Source organism: Thamnophis elegans, chromosome 1, assembly GCF_009769535.1.
Source record: "Thamnophis elegans isolate rThaEle1 chromosome 1, rThaEle1.pri, whole genome shotgun sequence".
Taxonomy (NCBI): Eukaryota; Metazoa; Chordata; class Lepidosauria; order Squamata; family Colubridae; genus Thamnophis; species Thamnophis elegans.
In genome coordinates, this window is record NC_045541.1 from 45638262 (window position 1) to 45661077 (window position 22816).

The 22816-nt window shown below is 40.5% G+C and overlaps 1 protein-coding gene across 1 annotated transcript in view; it reads right to left on the bottom strand.

The window, feature by feature from the left end:
• THSD7B (thrombospondin type 1 domain containing 7B) overlaps positions 1-2462 on the bottom strand; it is a 466316-nt gene extending 463854 nt beyond the window's left edge. Inside the window, 1 exon segment of the mRNA XM_032209475.1 lies at positions 2324-2462. Within this exon segment, the coding sequence (XP_032065366.1) occupies positions 2324-2462 (139 nt within the window).
• Between the last annotated feature and the right edge of the window lie 20354 nt (positions 2463-22816).

The window sequence follows — 22816 nt, forward strand, 5'->3', positions numbered from 1 at the left end:
TCAAATAGTGGCAACATTAAAACATTCTATAGAGAAATAATGAGCTGAATTGAATTATTCCTTCTCCCCTATCCATTTTTCTTTTAATATATTCATAGCTTAGAATGAAGATAGAGGTGGCTGGGATCATCAGGTACTCCTGAAAGATACTGTTCTGTATTCATTTTCAATTAGTTATGTTTCTTTTCTTTGCCCCACCCTTTTTCATTTTGTAACTGTTTTGAGCATTTATGATCTTTGCGTTATATTTGGGAATATTAAGAAGTTTCTATTAGTTGGAGTCCTGGAAACGTGTACTTTAACCAAGAGTGAATTCTCATCCAATCTCCATGTGGCAAAACAATTTTTAATTTTGTTGGGTAAATAATAATTTCTGAGCCATGAAATGTTAAAAACATGGCACGAATCACCACCGTCAGACATTTTGAAATCCAACACATATTTTCCTGGAAATATCCAACCAAAAAAATGTAGTTTTTTAAGGAGGTGCTGACAGGTGCAGATGTGTGCCTGAAGCATGTTTTCAGTACAGATCCAAAGCAGAGCACATCCCTAGTGACAACACATAAGAGGCAGATAGAAAGAGGGAAATAATTCAAAATGCTTGAATTGTTATCTTGTTTCCCATTCCATCCTTTGGAAAGATGTATTTCCCTGCATGAAGAAACTTATATAGGAAAGAACCCCTATACCATTATTATTAATGGATTTTATATCCCTTTTTATCAGAATACTATAATTAACAACACACAGCAATATTTGAACCAATATTTCTTTAAAAAAATGTAATAAAAACATTTATTTTCCCAAAGCTTTTCTGGAGGATTGTTGGGTTTCTTATATCCACACCTAGCAAAACCAAGAAAAACCCAGAACTCATAAAAGTACATTTTATTTTCTTTGTCAAAAATCCTTTATACATAAAAATGCATTTGATTAGCTATTGAAAACCCAAGTTGTGAAATGATGGCTTAAGTATACGGCTTTCATTCTTCTCAACTCCCTGCCTGTACTGCATTCAAAATATAAATTGACAAATTAATGTATGATTTTCTTTTCTTCTAGGTTTTTGTTCCTCATCTACTTTCTTGTTCCACACACAAATAGATATAACTATCATAGTTTTAGTTACCACAATAACAGTACTTCTATTCCACCTATTTGTAGCTGTTTATCCTAAAAGAGAATCTATCACTTACATTTCAGCTTGGAGGGAAGTAGTGAATACTCTGTCCTGAGCCCTGGGCCTTTCACAATTTTTTTTTTATCAGCACTTGGATAAGGGGGAATTTATCAAAGCTGAAGCTGAAGCATAGCTGGGAGGAACAACTAACACCTCTGAAGAAAGAAAAGATGAGAAAAATCTAGAGAGTCTTGAACTGAAATGAATAAATGGAATTTAACTGGGAAAAACATACAGGTCTGCATCTGGACAGGGAGACTATAAAACACAAGTATGACACAAGGTAAATCTGGTGTGAGGTTTGTGTTTAGTGGCTTTTCCTTCCTCTCAGAACCTTCTCAATCATAAGCTAATCCTGAATTAGTTGAATCACAGCAGTGTGATGCAGCTGCTAAAAAGTTAAATCCTATCTTGGAGTTAAAGGAAGAAATTGTTTTGCTCTTACTCAATTGTAATCTGACTCCACTTGGAATATGAATCTCGTGCTAGGCATCGTGATGCACAAAGGACAGTGAAGTGAATTCAAAGAAAGGCAACCAAGATGGCAAAAGGTCAAAATTATTTTTTTTGTGAGGAATGGGTAAATGAACTGGGCACACCTAGACAACAAGAGAGATCACTCAAGGGGAGATATAGCAGTCCCCAAATATCCAATGGCTAGCATATAGTAGGAGGAATAGATTGGTTCTTCATTGCCCCAGATAGATTAAAACTTCAAGAAAAACTAAACTTCTTGACTATATAAGCTGTTGGCCAGTGGAGCAGGCTGATACCTGAAGTGATTAATTTTCCTTTAATGGAGGCATTCAAACTAGATAGATGGGCATCTGGCAGAGATATTGTAATGGTTCTTGTATAGAGGAGTAGCTTAGACTGGAAGACCTTTAAGGTCCCTTCCCTTCTATGATTCTGCGAACTGTTCTATGAAAGCACTCAGAAAAATTCAAGAGAAGTAACCTCCTCCATCCATCACCAGATGAAATAAAAGTCAAGCTGCAGATGATTGATATGTCACCTGGCTACATGGAGAGTGATATCTCCTTGATTTCCAAACATCTGTATGATCCAATCTTGTGAATGATTGAAGAATCCAGAATTGTCTAAATTGTAAACATCAGTTAAGGGTTCATTTATCCCTACCTGTTTTCCAGACAAAGGGAGGTGACGTTCTACTTTCCAAATCAGAGGCGTGCAAGAGGAAGAAGGCAAGGACTATTAAGCCCTTTTTCATGTTTTTCCATGCCCAGCGAGCACAAAACCAGCTATCCCTCAGAAACATACTTCATGAAGATCAATCCAGTTCACTTCACTATGCCTAAAAATGAAAGAAACAAAAGCTTGTTAAACAATGTCATCACCAGTTCATTTTTTAAAACCTATCCTAGAAAGAAAGGGCTTTTGTGTAATTTAGATACAGGGAAGTGCTTAGTCTTGGCTTGCTGCCATTTATTACTTTTTTAAAAAAAATGTCCTTAGGAATTCAAATAAAGAGTTGTTGCCCAACAAAAGTTTAGTCCTCCAGCCACTTCAAAATATATGTCAAGACGTTGTTATAGAAGCACCTGTGATGCTCAGAATAAGTCCTATGTCTACATTTCAAGATATGGATGAATGCTCCAAGACCGCACACAAATACTAAGTCCCCTTTTGGTGGAAAGAGTCCTTCACACCGTGATTACTGAACAATGATAGCAAGTATCCGCACTACCACCACCACCCAAGGTTTTGAGATAGGCTACAGGTGAAAACTATTAGATTACATTTCTAAAACCATTAGGCAGAAGAGCTTCAGAGGCCTTGCAAGCATTGTGTCAATCCACCTTTGTGCAGACTTCCATATGAGCCTCAGAAAAAGATGATGATGATGTTTTAAGGAATGTGTTCAATAAATTAATGTGGTTATTAAAGCAGCAGCACTTCTTTTTCAGGCAGAAACCTGGGGAGAGATCACAATAGTTTAACATAGATTTTAAACCTCTCAGCACCTTTTAAGGTATGTGGACTTCAACTCCCAGAATTCCTCAGGCAGCATGTTATGCTCCTAAGAGAACCAAAAGTGCTTTTTCTAGATCATTTTGGAATTGTGCACAGCCTTAAAAAGCATAATATCAGTCTTAAAATAGTCATATTGCATTTATAAAACGAAGAAAAACCCCAATTTTTTCCCTGAGATCTACCCTCAACTACTTAAAGTGGCCTCATCCACATCATCTAGGCATATCTGAATATGCTTCTTTTGGTCATAAAGAGATTGCCCACCAACACTGAGAAAGAAAGAAAAACCATCTAAATCATAAGCACGATTAACTTCATTTTTTCCTTGATGTTTGTTTCAAGATGTCTCCCCACCAACCTGACTATAACTCTCAGTTCCCAAAGTACCATTGACCTACATACACCTATAGCTTGAATTAATTCCTTTTGTTTAAAAAAAAGGATTGTCTGATTCTGTTATGAATCCCACATTTGTCAAAGAAAAATCACCACTAACTTTTTAGATTTCTCATAAAGGTAAAGTGCAAATGGTCATATCTTGAATGTCAAAAAAATATGCTGTGAAGGGAGAAAAAAAAACACCTTTTTTTCCAAGAGCAAAATGAACACAGGTCAAACTTCCCAATATTTTATATTTCATGGGGATTTTTTTATAATTTTGCAAGAATTTATGTCTTTTTAACATTTTATATTTGCTACCGGCTACTTGTCTTATTTTATCTAAACAGGAAACTTGTCATCTATTAAAATGTTACTGAACCATCAGCAATAGATTCATATCCAAAAAGATTAATCACATAATTTTACTGTTTTTCTTTAGACTTACTAATTGTTAATGGCTGTGTTTAATTTAAAGCAAAACTATTTCTAAACATGTTTATGGAGATTCTCAAACATCCAGGTCATGGTTGTCCCAAAGGTGCTTTTTCAAAAAGCAAGTGGATTTTTCAAAGCCCAGTTGCCTTTAAAAAAAGAACCTTTCTGATATTTCTAAACACAAAATGCAGCATTGTTATCATATAGTGTGCAGTTCTTGATAAGGCAAATATCACCCATCCAAAATTCAGCTTCTCTATCTATCTATCTATCTATCTATCTATCTATCTATCTATCTATCTATCTATCTATCTAATCTATTTATTTATTATCACATGAATAACAATAGGGAACAATGGGAACAATATATCATTAAAACATACATTTTTATGATGTAATTCTACTTGGGAAGAAATAATCATATATAATAATTTGACTTTTACTATGCTTGAATGTCCAAATCTTTCAAACCACATACCGTACATATTACCTGAAAAATGGCTGGACAATAGAATAAATTCTTAGTGCTTTCGTATTGCAAAGAAACTAGTTCTTCAATATTGGAAAAAATAAAATTATAGGCCCGGTTACTTAGTGGATGGAACATCTGATGTTATTATCATCAGAGGTTATGTATGAACAATTACAGTGAGATATGTTAGTCTATTATTGAAATAATTGTATAAAATTTTATTTGCATATATACATATACATATACATATACATATACATATACATATACATATACATATACATATACATATACATATACATATACATACACATACACATACACATACACATATAGTCCCACGCTTTAAGCCGAAAACACCAGCCTGAAGATGGCGAGTGAGGCGTCGCCAAAATGTTGCCAAGACAATCTCAATCTTACATGGGAAAAGACTCAAATACAACAAGACCAACGTATGTATGTATGTATGTATGTATGTATGTATGTATGCATGCATGCATGCATGCATGTTTGTATGTACAAACATATACACAGACATACTTCTCATATATGGATGCGTGTGTAAACAGATATGAATGTATGCATGTGTGGGTAGACAGGCAGACAGATAATATTGTTTTGCTTTCTTTTCTTCCTTTTTTCTTTATTTTTTATTAATTATACATAAGCAAGGTATTATAGAAAACCTATATCATACACAAGCACACAAGCATACATACTTTTTTATCGCACCTATTAATCAGGAACTAAAAGCTATATGCATCATGATCTCTCCATCATTTTTCCCCAGAACAACCATGTAAGCTAAGTTATACTAAGAGAGAGTGGTAGGCTTAAAGTAATTTGGTAAGATCCCATGGCTAAGTCGAAAGTAGAATCTGCTTCCACACTCCTAGTCTAACATCTAAACCATGATATATCAGGCAAGGTCTGTCTTCATACACGTATATATCTGCACAGATTTTTAGTACAGTGCTATATAATTAAATGTTAAGGTCTCCGTCATGTTAAACTTATAATTCTACCCTTCAGATTTAGTCTACTGAGCATGACATAATTATAACATTTTGTCTGATTTCATTCATTAATATACTTGAGCAGCATAGTTAATGATAATCATAGAACCAATGGCTTTTAGCTTGTTTTGATGGGAAAGTAAAACCATGTAAAGGTTTTGCCTAATTTGAAATTCAGCATCTGTTCTGATTAAGGAAAATTATTGGGACTTTTTGTTATGTTTAATTTAGTTTATTTCTTTAATGTAACATTGAGGGCTTTAAATACAAACTCCGTGATTTAGGTTTTCTATAGGTCAGGCCAATTTCAAAATTATTTCAACTCCAGCTTCACTTTCTTTCCCTTTCTTTACTGATAGATAGCAGAAGCAATGTCAGGAATCCCACAGTTGCAGTTTCATCATAACTGGAAAGCAGCAACTTACATCTATTGTATTGCACTATTGATTGAATACAAAATTTTGGGATTTGGTTGGAAGTCCTCTCCTGCTTAATAACTATCATGAACCTTTCACATGATGAAATGAGAATCAAAATCCTGTCCGTGTGTACAATATTTCTGAGTTCTCCAACACTGAGCTACGATCCAAGGACTAGTTCAAGATCATGCAAAAAAAAATTTTTTCTGTTGAACTGCTACAAGGACTGGGGGAATTTCAAAGCCTGCCTTCCTCTGAGCATATATTATATAGCTGTCCTTAGAGAATTTTTAATAATTTCTAATATGATGTATAATGGGACCAGTGGTGGGATTCAAAAAAATTTACTACCAGTTCTGTGGGCGTGGCTTGGTGGGCGTGGCAGGGGAAGGATACTGTAAAATCTCCATTCTCTCCCCATTACAGGGGAAGGTTACTGAAAAATCCCCATTTCCTCCCAATCAGCTGGGACTCGGGCGGCAGAGAATAGATAGGTCAGGGCCAGTCAGAGATGATATTTACCGGTTCTCCAAACTACTCAAAATTTCTGCTGCCAGTTCTCCAGAACCAGTCAGGACCTACTGAATGCCACCTCTAAATGGGACCAATCTCGGAGCTTCAAATACCCAAATACAAATATTTTAAGAAAAAAGTTGCCCCCCAGTCTTTCTATCCTTTGGTAAGGGCCTAAAGGCCTGACTGTGCCATTTTTCCTGGGGCCTCAATGGGGGAACAGCACAGTGGAGGTGGTTGATCGAGTAACAACAGATCACACACACTCCACTCCGCCCCAGCCCTCTTCTTGTGTCCTTAGGTTCCCATGTTTCATTTTAATTATATTTTAATTGTAGACATATTTTTATGACTGTAAGCCTCTCAGAATTAGCCTATAGAAAGATGGGTAGCCAATGGATCTGGTTATCTAACATGCAATAAAACTCTGGTGGTGCAGTGGTTAGAATGTAGTATTACAGGTTAACTCTGCCCACAGCCTGATGGGACTCAAGGCCGTTCGAGCCTTCCAGTCTTCCGAGATTAGTAAAATAAGGATCCAGTTTGTTGGGGGCAATAGGCTGATATTGTAAACCACCCAGAGAGCCCTGTAAAGCACTATGGGGAGGTATATAAGTCTAAGTGCTATTGGTATTGCTAAAGAAATTTTAGAGAATAAATGAAGTTTCAATTGACTGAAGTATTGTTATTTGTTTGTTCGTTTGTTTTACACCTTGCCTTTATTAATTTTTACAAATAAGGCAGTGAACATATTCAAAACACTTTCTTCTTCCTATTTTCCCTCCAACAACTACCCTATGAGGTGAATTGGGCTGAGAAAGCTAAATATACCCTGTTTCCCTAAAAATAACATCTCCCTGGATAATAAGCCCAATTGGGCTTTTGAGTGCATGCACTAAAATAAGGCCTCCCCTGAAAATAAGCCCTCCATGAAAATATTGCAACACAGCAGCAGCCATGAGGTGACCATGCTCATCGCTTCCTACACCTCAAAAATAATAAGACCTCCCCCAAAATAAGGCCAAGCGCTTATTTTGGAGGTCAAAAGAAAATAAGACCCTGTCTTGTTTTTTGGGAAAATATGGTATACAGCAGAACATACTTAAGTAAACAAGCTAAGTTAGCAAAATAGCTCCTGTCTTTCCCATTTTCCTCTATAACTCTGGCTATTATTAATCAACTTTAGTTTGAATCTATCCCTATGGGTTTTCTTGTTCTTTATTCCTAGCATGAATTCAGCTCAGTTTTATCAGAATTAACCAAGAGATTAATGCAGGATTTCTTCTGCAAATATTCTACTGCAGTTTGTTTATCACATGGAAATGCTTTCTGGCAGAATGTCTAGATCCTAATCACCACCAGATATTGTGGTTTTCTAAAAACAAAACGGAGTAAAGATAGAAGAGGTCAAAGAAAGAAACCATAGCTTTGTCAGGTCGAACTGAGATGTGTGGCTGGACATGCAAAGAGACTTTCCAAGTTCAGCAATTCACAGCACCTGCCAAGTAAGAAATATCTGAAGATAATGAATTCAAAGGATTAAAAGTATCACCGGCTGGTATAAAGTTCTTTATATGCACAAGAGCCCTGCTTCAAAGTCTCAGCTTTTTGTGATAAAGGGAGAGATGGTTGCAAAACCAAACAGATCATCTGCTCCCCTTGACATGTGTATAGAGATTCTGTCAAGTCAGGAAAAACTGTAATAAATTAAAGCACGCTGTGCCAGATCCTCATATCTTGGTGTCAAGCAAACTATTTTGACTCGCTACACTCACTCAGAGTTAAATAGCAAAATCAGAATCTCAGTTTTTATAACAAGGTCACAAATATTAAGAGTTCATGTAAAGCTTTTAAAAGGAAAAGTACACATACGGCACGGCACCCTTTGCAGATCTGCCACACCATGAATAAATTGCATTATGAAGACCTCCAAACCTCTTCATCTGTTTCATCTATTGTTTATTTCAAGCCTCCAGAAGTTATACTTGCTAACGAAAAGAAGAGATATAAGGGTATGAGATATATTTCTCATTTAGCTGTCCACAGTCTGTCTGTCTGTCTGTCTGCGTGTGTGTGCGTGTGTGTGTGTGTGTGCGCACACACACACACACACAAACACAAACACACACACTTCTATATCCCTATTGTACAGTCTAATGGGGGAGAAAATGAAACACAGAGTGTGAAGTAAAATGTAGAGTGAATAACCTGAGAGAAAACTCTCCTCTGCCTTTTCATTCCCGGCTTTGAAAACAGATGCTTTTTAAGTCACCTTAAGTCAGAAATGGATGAAAGCAAGTAGATGCAAAGCAGGGAGCTTGGCTAAGGCAAAGAATTAAAGCACCAGGGAAGACAATGGGAGTTGTAAGGTCACATACACTTAAGAAAACAACACTCCATGGGAGAAAGCTGGAGGAGATACTTGAAGGAAGGAGAAGCAATGTAATTGGAGAAAGACCAGCTGAAAGGTGAACTACAAAGCCAAAACAGAATTTTGGAGAGAAAAGCAAATGTCATTGAATAAGGAGTGGGAGGATTTTTAGAACACCTGAAGAAATACCGTACCTGCTTCTAATTAGAATTAGAAGCAGGTACGGTATTGCTTTTGGTAAAAGGGGGGGGGGTACGGTATTGCTTTTGGTAAAAGGGGGGGAGCCCTCTAGATTAGGCTCATAAATACTCTTTCATAGTTTACGATAGCCTGATGAGCCACTGATCTTGAAGGCTGCAAATTCTGGGAAAGGAAGCCTTGCACAGTTAAGACTCTAGGGCTACTACTTAAGAACATCAACTATTTTTAAAGCAAGCCCTTTCGAAGATCAATGTGAATGCCAAGAAAAGGCACTAACCTCTTCTATGATGAATCCCATTGATACAACAAGGTTGAGGGGAATATTCTTTACAGCTTTACTCTTGAAAAATCATCTAGAAACAATTGTTTAGTTTTCACTTAGCTTTCATTTTCTTTTTGCTACTTCTGCCACCCCCACCCCCGCCCTAATACTGCCATCTTTTAATAATGCAGATACTCCTATATATCTATATACTATTAAAACTTTCATTGCCATGATTTTTAACCGGGTAAAATAGGATAACAATTTTTGAACCAAAGTACTTCAAATGGACTAGCAAAGAGAATGTGTCCAAAATTTGGGACCCGTTTATTCCTGAAGGAATGAAATTTGGAGAAGTTGTGGCTGCTTCAGTGCTGCTGACTACTGCTTGGCTGATGCTGTGGTCACATGATCTTCTTTTTTACAATGTTCTGTGACAATTTCCCAGCCACAATTGCAATCCCCTGCTTCCTCCCCCACCCAGCAGCAGCCATTTAGTGGGAAGGGAAAGTTACTGATACTCCCTGGCAAATTTTCACAAGGAAATTCAATGGGGAAGCCAGCAGGAAATCAGAGGTTGCTTCAGCTCTCACCACTTTTTCTGCCCACTGCTCATTCTGTTTCTCATTTTCGGTAAGAAATAGTTCTGAAATGATGACCCAACAGGGCATAGTTGTTTAATAGTCTATATGCATTTCCTATATGAGCTCTAAAATATTCCTTCAGTTCTATTGCCATAAAGGGGGAAGAGAAATATAAAACTCACAAAAGTCCTCTTTGGTTTCAACTTTTGAATTTCAGCATATGACCTGAAAATATAATGATGAAAGCTTTGTATTTAGAAGTTTAATTATGAACTCAGCTAAGTGGATTATAATGAAAGATATTTGCAACAAGGGAGTCCAAACTGATGTGTTACGAATAGATTAAGAAAAACACCAGAGAATGAACTTTCAATCAGCAGAAAGGATTTTAATTAAAAGAATTGTAGAATAGAATTCTTCTATGAAATGATATTACTCTTACATTCCAGTTATCATTCAGTGCTATTAGCAAAGGCAAAGAAATTACTCTCTAGTTTGGATAATTTCCTTTAAAAAATCAATATTGTTTTTTATACTGATCTTTTTATGGATCACTAACAAAAAGATGCCAGTAAAATTGTCTCTGTGTGTGTGTGTGTGTGTGTGTGTGTGTGTGTGTTTTAATATGGCATGATACATTTGACCAATTTCCAGAATACAATGTAATAAAAATATCATCCAAAGAATATAATAGGCTCCTTACATTATTAAAAGTTGACAGTTAAACACATAATTGAAAGAAATTGAAAAGGATGAAGCTGAAAGCAACATACAGCAAAGTACGTTTAAATAGGATGCTGAAACCTGACCTTCAAATCTACCATATCTCATAATATCTATGCTGACCATAACATGTCAGAATTCTTACACCCAAATCTATTCTACTGTATATTCAGCCAAAACTGGGTGTTCTGGGATACTACTTTATGATAAAGAAAAAAAGGTGGATATTTGGATTCTTGTGGGAAAATCAATAGTTTTCTACACATTTGTAGATCAAATATAAACAATATATAGCAATATAGATAAACCATAGCGGGAGTCTTTTCATGTAAATTAAATCTGAATGTGCCACAAACAAGCTCAAGCATAATCAGGCCCCGGGATTTGTTCACTTCTTCACAAGTGTTTGCATGATTGAAATGGATTTCATCAATGCACTTTATTAAGCATGGATGTCAGGGGAGTAGGATGGAGGTAGATGTGAGAGATGGTGCCCATAGGAGGGAGAGGAGGAGATGGTATGACGGAGTACCATAAAGCTGCAATTTTTTAGGAAGGAGGGACCAGATTCCAAAAAGAGAAGAGTCACAAGAGCAGCACAGTCCTGAGTTGGATAGGAAAGGAAGAAAGTGAGGATAGTCATTCCCTAGAACAGCGATGGCAAACCTTTTTTGGCTCATGGGCCATAAGTGGGGGGAGCGCAGGGGGGTCGTGCGTGGGCATGCCACACCCATAATGCAACCCCCCAGCATGCATGCATGCATGACAGGCGCAACCCCCCATTTTTGCATACTTTTTTCGCCCTCCCCAGGGTCCAGAGGCTTTATAGGAGCCTGGGGAGGGTGAAAACAGCCTCCCCTGCCCCCCTGAGGTCCTCCAGAGGCTTCAGGAGATTCCCTGAAGCCTCTGGAGCGCAAACAAATGGCCCTATGGGCAAACCGGAAGTTCAGGAACAGACTTCCAGTTTGCTCGTAGGGCCGGTTTAAGCCCTCTGGAGCCTTCAGGGGCCTTCGAGAGGCTTCCCTGAAGGCTCCGGAGGATGAAAAATGACCCTACGTGCAAACCGGAAGTCCTTCCAGTTTGTCCGTAGATCCGTTTTTAGTCCTCCGGAGTCTTCAGGGACCTTCCAGAGGCTTTCCTAAAGACTCCAGAGGACGAAAAACAACCCTACAAGCAAACAGGAAGTGACTTCCGGTTTGTCCTTTGGGTTGTTTTTGTTATATATGCAAATGTTAGAGGAGTGTTGAGTATGCAAATAACTGGGGGGAAGGAGTGTTATATATGCAAATGTTCCCTGTTACCAGCTCTCTGATTGGCTGGTCATTTGACAGTTGCTTTGGGCTCGAGTATAAATACCCTGACAGTTGCAGGGACGTTTTGAATCGCTTGTCATCTCGCAATAAACATCTTACTCTCTGATTCCATGGCTCCTGCGTCTTTCCCTCACAACATATGTAAAACTGGCGACGAGGGTGGGATATGCGATTCCCGCAGAGCCTGGAAAACAACAACGAAGAATAAGCCAGTCGCGGCCCCGCGAAAATCAGACACAAAAGCCACAACAGAGAACCAATGGCCAGCATGCACTCAGCAGCAGCAGTAGCCACCGTGAAGCCTTCCATCTACGCCAACTTGAAGGACGAGCCACGCCAACTCCAAGGAAGAGCCAAAGACCGCGAAGGCCAACCTCGGCTGGAACTGCCTGCCTGTCTGCAGCTGCTGCTGCCATCCGTCTCCTCACGGCTTTTTATCTGCATAATACAAACTGTCTGCAGCTGCTGCTGCCTGGAGCCTCCGCTGCTCCACCTGCATTACAAAGCTGCCTACCTCCCAAGGCCACCTGCCTTACAAAGCTGCCTACCTCCCAAGGCCACCTGCCTTACAAAGCTGCCTACCTCCCAAGGCCACCTGCCTTACAAAGCTGCCTACCTCCCAGCTCCACCTTCTGCAAGGTTTACATGCTGACTCCACTGCTGACCAATGTTGTGTACCAGTCCCTGTTGTACAACATCTGCTCCATTCCCTGGGGCAGGGTTGTATTTTTGCCAAACTGGATATGGCGCAAGCCTACCAGCAGCTTCCTGTGGATGACGATGCGGCGGCTGCCCAAACCATCGTCACCCACCGGGGGGCTTTCCGTTGTCGCCGCCTACAATTTGGCGTATCCGTTGCCCCGGGGATTTTCCAGAGTCTCATGGAGCGGTTGCTCCATGGGCTTCCAGGAGTGGTACCATATTTTGATGACGTCCTGATCGCTGCAAACAGCCGATCAGACCTCATCAAAGTTCTAAGGAAAGTCCTCGACCGTTTCAGGGGCGCGGGACTTAAATTGAAACGCAGCAAGTGTTTCTTTGCTGTTCCCCAAGTGGAATTTCTGGGCTTCACAATTGACGCCCAGGGAATTCACCCTACCCCTTCAAAATTGGCAGCTATCAGGGACGCACCTGCTCCAACTTCCAAGGCGCAGTTACAATCGTTCCTGGGGCTTTTAAATTTTTATGCACCTTTCATTCCACACAAGGCATCACTGGCCGAGCCCCTGCATCGGTTGCTGGACCGATCAGCGCCTTGGCAATGGGGCAGCCGCGAAGCACAAGCGTTCGCAGCTGTCAAATCCCTGCTGACGTCAGATGCAGTCTTAGTCCAATACAGTGACAAGATGCCTCTGACTCTAGCATGTGATGCCTCGCCCGTGGGTTTGGGAGCCGTTCTGAGCCATGTCCTGCCCAATGGTTCAGAAGCTCCCATAGCTTTTTACTCCCGGACACTGACATCAGCAGAAAGGAATTACAGCCAAATTGACAAGGAGGCTCTAGCTGCAGTGTCAGGAATTAAAAAATTCCACGATTACTTATACGGGCGGCATTTCACCTTGTTTACAGACCATAAGCCACTCCTTGGGCTTTTGGCAGGTGATAAGCCGACCCCTCCTATTCTATCCCCAAGAATGACACGATGGACGGAATTCTTAGCGGCGTACTCCTACGCCTTACGATACCGTCCAGGCAAGCAGATAGGGCATGCAGATGCCCTGAGTCGCTGCCCACTTCCATTGAAGGAAGTTAAACCAGTTCCTTGCCTTTCAGTTTTGGCAATTGCAGAGCTAGAATTGCCTTTGTCTGCTACAGACATAGCAGCCCACTCTCGGTCTGACCCTACTTTGGCAAAACTTCTTACTTGGGTCCTGAGAGGTTGGCCTTCTGGTACATTACCACCTCAATTCAAACATTTTAAAAACAGACAAGCAGAGCTTTCAATTCATTCCGGCTGCCTGTTGTGGGGCGACCGTGTGGTTATCCCAACGGTCCTGCAACAACAGATTTTGCAACGCCTTCATGAAAGTCATCCTGGGGTCAGTAGAATGAAAGCTCTTGCTCGCAGTTTTGTTTGGTGGCCAGGGTTAGATGCCGACATTGAAGCCTGGGTTGCCAAATGTGAGACATGCCAACAGTCTCGGCCTTCTCCTCCTTCCTCTCCCTCCCGGGAATGGGAGATGCCTCGAGGGCCTTGGTCTAGGTTACATATTGATTTCGCTGGTCCATTCCATGGGCAGGTTTTCCTTATAGTTGTGGATGCGTACTCTCGATGGGTGGAAGTATTGCTAATGCACTCCACCACATCTGACAGCACGGTGCGAGCTTTGCGACGGTTGTTCGCAACCCATGGGTTGCCAGACACAGTGGTGTCTGACAACGGCCCGCAATTTACAGCCACAACTTTTCAAACTTTCCTGGCTGAACTAGGGATACGACATGCGCTGGTTGCCCCTTACCACCCGGCAAGCAATGGCCGAGCGGAAAGGGCGGTTAGATCGGCCAAGGAGGCTTTGGGCCGGCTAAACCGTGGTGACTGGCAGGCTAGGGTGGATGCTTACTTATTGGCACAGCATTCCACACCTTGCCCTCTGACACAGAAGAGCCCCGCGGAGATGTTGATGGGCAGGCGCCTGCGGACCACCCTGGATAGATTGCATCCCGTCTATTCAGGAATTCAGTCTGGCAACCTGGGGCCTCCAACCCCATCCCGTTCTTTCCAACTGGGGGATCTAGTTTGGGCTAGAAATTATGGAGGGGACTTGAGATGGGTTCCAGCAGTTATATCACAAATAACAGGACCCGTTTCCTATAGGGTTGACTTATCCGATGGATCCTCATGGCGAAGGCACCTGGATCAATTGAGGAAACGGAAGACAGCAGCCGTAGCTTCTCAAGCGGATGTTCAAGGGTTTCAACTGCAAGTTCAACAAAATCTAGCCGGTGTAAATGCTCCTCCCATTCCAAGGGTTCCAGATCCTTATATATATAGCCCAAACCCCTCAGAGGCAGACTACCAGCCTCATGCCCCTCCAGCATCATCTGCCACCATGTCTCATCCACACACTTCACCTTTTAGTTATGCAATTCCTCCACAATTACCACAAGGACATCGTTGCCAGGATCCGCCTGCAATAGAATTAAGGCGGTCTGAGCGAATCCGTCGTTCCCCTGCTTATTTAAAAGACTACGCGTGCTTGCGCACAGCTGGGGGGGAAGAAGTGTTGTGTATTGAAGAAAGTCCTCGCTGTTACGAATGACAGCTCGGAAGCAGCCAGGTGCGTCTTAGCCAATCAGACGTGCCTGTCAGTTGCCGAGCTGTCATCAGCGCGAGCTGTAACACGAGCCAGGTGATTGCAGTATAAAAGGCAAGCCGTTTAAACAGTTAACTGTCTTGTTAAAGCAACAACCTTGTTGATTGCTCTATTGTTTCAGCTGTTCCTGCAGCCGCCCAGCCGGCTTCATTTAATACATTGTTGCGAGTTTTGTTACACTACTTCAGCTACTGAATAAAAGGTTACAGTGTTTTAAAGGACCTGCCTGGTTTTTTCAGTTATAATAACCAACAACCGGGAGAAGCGAGGCCTGGCGCTGGACGGGAAGCTGAAGCACGAGGACACCAACCTGCCTCCAAAAAACCAAAGTTACCGACAGGCTTGGACTTTCTTTGCACACAAAGCAAATAACTGGGGGGGGAAGGAGTGTTATATATGCAAATGTTAGAGGAGTGTTGAGTATGCAAATAATTGGGGGGAAGGAGTGTTATATATGCAAATGTTCCCTGTTACCAGCTCTCTGATTGGCTGGTCATTTGACAGTTGCTTTGGGCTCGAGTATAAATACCCTGACAGTTGCAGGGGCGTTTTGAATCGCTTGTCATCTCGCAATAAACATCTTACTCTCTGATTCCATGGCTCCTGCGTCTTTCCCTCACAACATATGTAAAACTCTCCAAAAACCAAAGTTACCGACAGGCTTGGACTTTCTTTGCACACAAAGCAAATAACTGGGGGGGGGGGGGGGAAGGAGTGTTATATATGCAAATGTTAGAGGAGTGTTGAGTATGCAAATAACTGGGGGGAAGGAGTGTTATATATGCAAATGTTCCCTGTTACCAGCTCTCTGATTGGCTGGTCATTTGACAGTTGCTTTGGGCTCGAGTATAAATACCCTGACAGTTGCAGGGACGTTTGAATCGCTTGTCATCTCGCAATAAACATCTTACTCTCTGATTTCATGGCTCCTGCGTCTGTCCCTCAAACATATTCAACAGTTTTTCATCCTCAGGACCCTTCAGGGAAGGCCCCTGAAGGCTCTGGAGGGCTTAAACTGGCCCTAAGAGGAAACGGGAAGTCTGTTCTTGAACTTCCAGTTTGCCCGTAGGGCTGGTTTTTTTGCACTCCGGATGCTTCAGGGAAGTTCCTGAAGCCTCCGGAGGGGCTCTGGGGGGCGGGGGGAGGCTGTTTTTGCCCTCCCCAGGCTCCTATAAAGCCTTTGGAACCTGGGGAGGGCAAACATGGCTTTAAAAAAGGCTGAACTCAGCCTTGCGTGCCTTGACAAATGGCTCCACGTGCCACCTGTGGCACGTGTGCCATAGGTTCACCATCCAAGCCCTAGAATCTCCCAGGATATATCCATCAGAGAAAGAGTCATAAGGGTTTAGTCTGGCAAGATTCTGTCTATTGTATGAAAGAAAATAAATAAATGAACTCTGGCTTCATAGATTCTGGCTTAACCTGACAGGAGAGGAGTAAATGATAAATTATGCACCACTCCTTTTGTATTGCACAAATGCTGTGTAATAAAATGAACAGAGTTTGAACTGTGATGATGCAACACACATTTTACTACCTTGACAAAAACTTGGCTTTCTGAAATTATTGCTTATGCTTGTCCATGTATTCTTGCTAAATATGCTTGTTACAGTTTTGTAATCTGGCTTGTACTATGCACAAGCCAGATTATTGTGGCTTGTTCAGCAAACCACAGCTTTTTTAAAAAAACTGCCATTTATGTATAAGATTAAAGTCAGTGAATTGTTAAGGCAAGAAAAGTCAAGGTTTGCACTTCATGCTGCACAAATTACAACTGGAGCAGCCAACGTTCTCTTACACAGACGCACAGAAAATAAGGACTGATATAAAGTGAGCACCAGCATTTTGCCCATTGCCAATAAACCTAAGTTAAAAAGAATGTAGACTTTCAACATGTGACTACATTTGAGGGACTTAAGCAGAATTTAAATCCCACATTATTACACAAGAGTGTATCCACATAGGTGTTCATAAAAATTACAATTCTCAGACTAATATCTGTATTTGTTGCTTGCTGTTTTTGTCTTCTTACTTTAAAGGATAGTAAGTTTAATGAGCTTATGCTTTCATTTTCATGTAAGCTGTTTTGTACACAAAAACCTACAGCACAATAAATCCATTGGTCTTCAGTCTGAAATTTGACATTGTTTAGTATGCAAGCTTAGATTTTAATAGGCAGCCCACCTCTTCACAGCACAAATGTGCTTAGATTTCTGTACGCAGAAATCATAGGTGGGAAACAGAATCATAGGCTGTTTTGTGGGATCAAAATTCTAAATCAATTATTTCAAACAGCTTGATTTTCATCATTCCATCACATAAATCCAGCCTCCCATTTTCTTGTTATTGTAGCTTAGCACCTAGCCTTATGAAATGCCATGATCCCTTTTGAAACCCGTTCTTTTAATCCCTCCTAATGTAATATCTAGTCCCGTGATGGTGAACCTATGGCACGCGTGCCACAGGTGGCACACAGCGACTTCTCTACCGCGCATGTGCACATGCCTCCCGCTGACCACCTGATTTTCAGGTCTCTGCAGAGTGTGTTGTTCAATCAAACTGCAGTTAAAACACTACACAAGCCATCGAGAATATAACTATATACATGCAACAGGAACAGGAAGTGCCTCACAGGAACAGATAGAGGTAAATCCTAGAAAGGCAGGCAATGCATTACTTAACAATTGAGATGAATGCTAGAGAGGAATAAAGCTGCAAACAAGGCAGACATAACACCTATGTAACAGTGTAGGCATGCACGGAGAGGGAGCATGGGGGGAGGGGGGCTGCCCCATTCTTGGTCCCAGGAAGCTTCAGAGAGGTATGCTAGGTCCAAAATGGGGTGGGGGGGTCACATGTGCATTGTCTTATGAGGTGCGTGCTTTCAGCATGTGAGGACAAAAAGGTTAATTATCACTGATCTAGTCACTAGCTTTTAGCCACAGACACATGACCAATCAAGTTCCTCAATACCTTGAAGCCAACTTACTTGAAGAATGGCCTATATCTTTATGAATATGATCAGGGCCAATCAAGAGTCAATAAAAATGTGCCTGATAGTAAAAGGCATTCAAGTGGCAGGCATAAAAAATTAGAGTTTTCGTCAATGTTTATGGGATACTATGTCACAATTCATAAAGATTTGGAGTTTTTTCTGTTTTCTTTAAATAGACAGGTACCCGTCTTCATTTTGTATATTTTAGATTTGACCTTGATTGTAATTTTAAATTTCACCTCCTGTTTCCCTTAGATGGCTTTCACTATTTTTAAATTTTATCATGCAAATTGGTCTGAGGGAGTTCCACTTGAATGACAGTATTAAAGCACTTGAAATAAACAAACACATCATTAGTTTGATTAATAATGCAGGGAAAAACCAGCCGGGCAAGTCTAAGGATGACCACTGCAACAGCAAATTCATTTGTAGTATTATAGAACTGATCTTGTTAATGTGATAGCCAGGTAGTAGATTTCACATTGGAAATGAACTCACATATTTGTTAGCCTGTTACCATAGAGGTGATTTTCCACTTCATATGACTAACAATTTGTCTGGCTTTGATTATTTTGTTCGGTAGTCCTTAATGTACTGTATTTGTCACTTTTCCAAACAGAGCACTTACCCTTATAGGTAGTTCCCCCTCTCAATTTTCAGCCATAATAGGTTGATCAGCAAATGTGAAGTCTAACCTTGACAACTTTAAGACCTGTGGACTTCAACTTCGAGAATGCCCCAGCCAGTCCACAAGTCTTAACATTGCCAAGATTGGACACTTCCGTCCTAAAGCAGGCTAACAAGCCCTGGGAATTCAAAATGTAGAAGTGGTATAGAGTGCATATAGTAGGGTTGCTAAAAAAATGCTCTGAATTTTTTTGCCTTTCCAACACACTGGCCTCAGTACAGTGAGTATACATAGGCAGTAAGATGGGAGGTGGGCAGAATGAATTGTATTATGTACAATTCAGTACCTATTTCAGTTAAATCCCTCAACAGGATTTATAACCCAGCATTTAGTTAGTTGCAGAACTTAACTCCTTTCTTACCAAAGCTTCTATTATCCAAAGAGAAAATCGGCTAAGCCTCCAAAGACAACTTTGGAGGGCAATTGCCTCCTCAGTTTATAGGAGACCAGAGTTCATGTTATATCATCCGTGGTCCTATCATTTTTGACCTTCCCCGCTGTCATTCCCATTATAGTTCAATTAACAGAGGAGTCCTGCAGTGGCTTGATGAGCATCTGCTGGCAATACCTGGCAATAATTCAATAAGAACACACCATAGGAAGAAATAATGAGAATTCCACTCAGTTGTTCCTTTTCCCATTGACAATGCAGAGCAGCTTGGATTATGGGAAAGGGCATGACCTCCAGGAAATTAGCCATTCGTTTCATATTTTGAACACTATTTTGAACGCCGCTATTTCTTCAACACAAGAATACTTTTGTTTATTTCACCCATATAGGAAAACACCTTTCCCCAAAAAAATCTTTAAAAGTGCACTTGATGTATCAAGAGAAAGGGGGAAGGGGGAGAGAGAGAAAGATACCCATGGTGGCGCAGTGGTTAGAGTGCAGTACTGCAGGCTACTTCTGCTGACTGCTGGCTGCCTACAATTTGGCAGTTCGAATCTCACAAGGCTCAATGTTGACTCAGCCTTCCATCCTTCCCAGATCAGTAAAATGAGGACTCAGATTGTTGGGGGCAATAGGCTGACTCTGTAAACTACTTAGAGAGGACTGAAAGCACTGTGAAGCAGTATATAAATCTTATTGCTATTTCTACCCTAAATATTTTGTGAGGTAAATAATTAACTGCAAAACTTCCTCTAAATTATCTAAAAGACGGAACTTTTCACATATTAACACATATGGAAAATCCCTTGATCTTGATACCTTGCGGAGATCAAGGTATTCTTCACTATGTGTCCATGATCCAAACTAGAGATGGAGTGAGTTTAGACTGACCATGTAATATTATGTCTCCCACCAGCAGTTCCCGGAACTCTTCCTTATGCATGCTGAATTCCTTCATGTATAAGAACACTTTTATGAGATTGACATTCAAGTAGTCCTTGAATTACAACTATTCATTCAGTGACAATTTAAATTTACAATGGAACTGAAAAAAGTGACTTATGGCCGTTTTTCACACTTACAACTGTTGCGGCATCTCCACCAGGGGTGGGTTTCAACCGGTTCACAGCGGTCCCTGCGAACCGGTTGGTCGCCGAACCCGGAAGTAACTAACTTCCGGGAACGGCGAAGGGCGTGCCCGCCAGCCCGTGGTCCTTACCCGGTTTTGACGAGTTCTGCGCTTCCACGCATGTGCAGGACGCATATAGCGCCTGCGCGATCGTCCAGGAGCAGCTGGAGCGTCGTGCAGACACTAGTATGCATGCGTGCACCACGCACGTGCACGAGGACGCCGCCGGCCCCGTTCCAACCGAACCGGTTGGAACGGGGCGAGAAACCCACCCCTGATCTCTGTTGTATAGTAAAAGTTAGTCCTCGCTGTTACGAATGACAGCTCGGCAGCAGCCAGGCGCGTCTTAGCCAATCAGACACGCCTGTCAGTTGCCGGGCGAGTCTGAGGAACTATAAAAGGCAGACTCGTTCAAACTGTCAGTTGTTCAGCACCAGAGCAGACGAACACTCCAGTCCAGCTGGAGCTGCTTCTCTGCCTCTCTCTCTACACAGATCATCCTTCTGTTGCTACATTGTTAAACCAGCACCCTGCCTGGTTGTTACCTGTTACTGTTACAAGTTGTGTTAAAATAAATTGGTTACAGAGTTACCGGACACGAGCCTCTGTCTCATTCCTGAAGATATAATAATCTCCACCGTCATATGCTGGGCAACTGGCATATATTTATGATGGTTGCAGTGTCCCAGAGTCATGTGATCATCATTTACAACCTGGTAAGCCAAATTCACCTAATTACTAATTTAACACCTGCAATGATTCATTTAACAACTGTGATAAGAAAGGCTTTAAAAAGGGACAAAATTCACTTAACAACTGTCTTGATTAGCAATAAAAAATTTGGGCTCAATAGTGGTCATGAGTCGAAGACTACCTATATTGGAACTAATTCTTGTGAATGAACTTCAAAAATTCAGAATTAGGCATAAGGGTATGATCCCCTAAGGACTTCAGAAAGATAATTCAGGTTTTCCTCTATAAGTTTAGGATACTCAATAGATCTAGCAATCTACTTTCAATTACAACCAGAGTTGTTCAGGACAGTTGAAAGCCTTTTATTTTTATTTTATTCATTTATTAAATTTTTATGCCTTCCATCTCTCCTAGATGATGACTCTGGATGGCTTAAAACAAGCAAAAAATATTAAAACCTAAAAATGTTAAAACTGGACAAATTAAAATATTAATAAAAACTGTACTATGGGTGTATGGGTGCTAGAAATCTCTGAAAATTATTACCAAATTCATAAATGGAAAAAAGTAATGAAGAACAATCATAACTATGTTTCCCACCAATTTCATGCAAGTATAAATGAAACCAAAACAAGTTTAGTTTTGAACATCATCCCACCAGTTTTCGAACTGTAACTCTTGTTTCACCACAGAAAGGACAACAGTGATTCTTATTTCAGAAGATGTTGAAGTCATAACACATGAAATAAAAAGGGATAGCTCACCATGTGTATAAAAATGATACATGATTATTTTAGCCTGAATCCCAAAGCATTTCAGACAAAATCCTTTTACTTTTAAAGTATAACCATAGAAACAGAACAACAAATGGTTGGTCTTGGATTGTAGAAGAAAGTTTGCTGGTTTTTGAAATTTTGGTGCAATAAAAAGATTTTAAATGTTGTTTCAACCCTTTCTGTACAAATTTTATCTGAAGTCCTCCGTTTCTAACATCAAAAGATTTAAAGACATCCCAGTCAGGCTTCCAAAAGCCTTGACCAAATACAATTTTTCAAATTTTGTGAAATGTACACTTCTAAGGTCAAGAACTTTCACCAAATTAAAAAAGAGAGAGACCACAAACCCAGAAATGCAACTTATCTCTAATTAGCTAATAATTAGCAGAGCCAGTTCTTTACCTTTTCCACTCCACTCCCAAAAATTACACTGATGGATCAATAGACCATCTGAGCCCCACAAATAATTAAGCTTACCTACTAAAGCTTTAAAAATCGCTGATGATACAGACGAAGATAGCTATGCTAATAATTAAGCTTACCTACTAATGCACCATGTCTACAATAATATCACTGGCAATTATGATAATATACAAGAAGATATTGTATACTGATTAGGATCTCTGTGAGTGATCTGCCATAGTGCTAATGATGGGGAAAACAAATGTGTTCAGAGAGAAAACCTGTCCACTATTCCTTCAAGGTACTTTTTGCTATCTTGCTGCCTCCAAAGTAAAAGATCGGTTCCATTCAAAATTAATATTAAAAGACATAATTCTTTACATAAGTAAGAGAAGATGTAAAAAAAGGTTGTAACCACAGAGGACAGGAAGAATAAAACAGATGATAAGCAAGAGAAATCAATTGGAGCCAGTTGTTTGATAAGCATTGCTTCTGACATATAATGTTGCAAGTGCTTTCTGGTGTGAAAATTTAATGTGATAAACTTTAAGCTAATATTA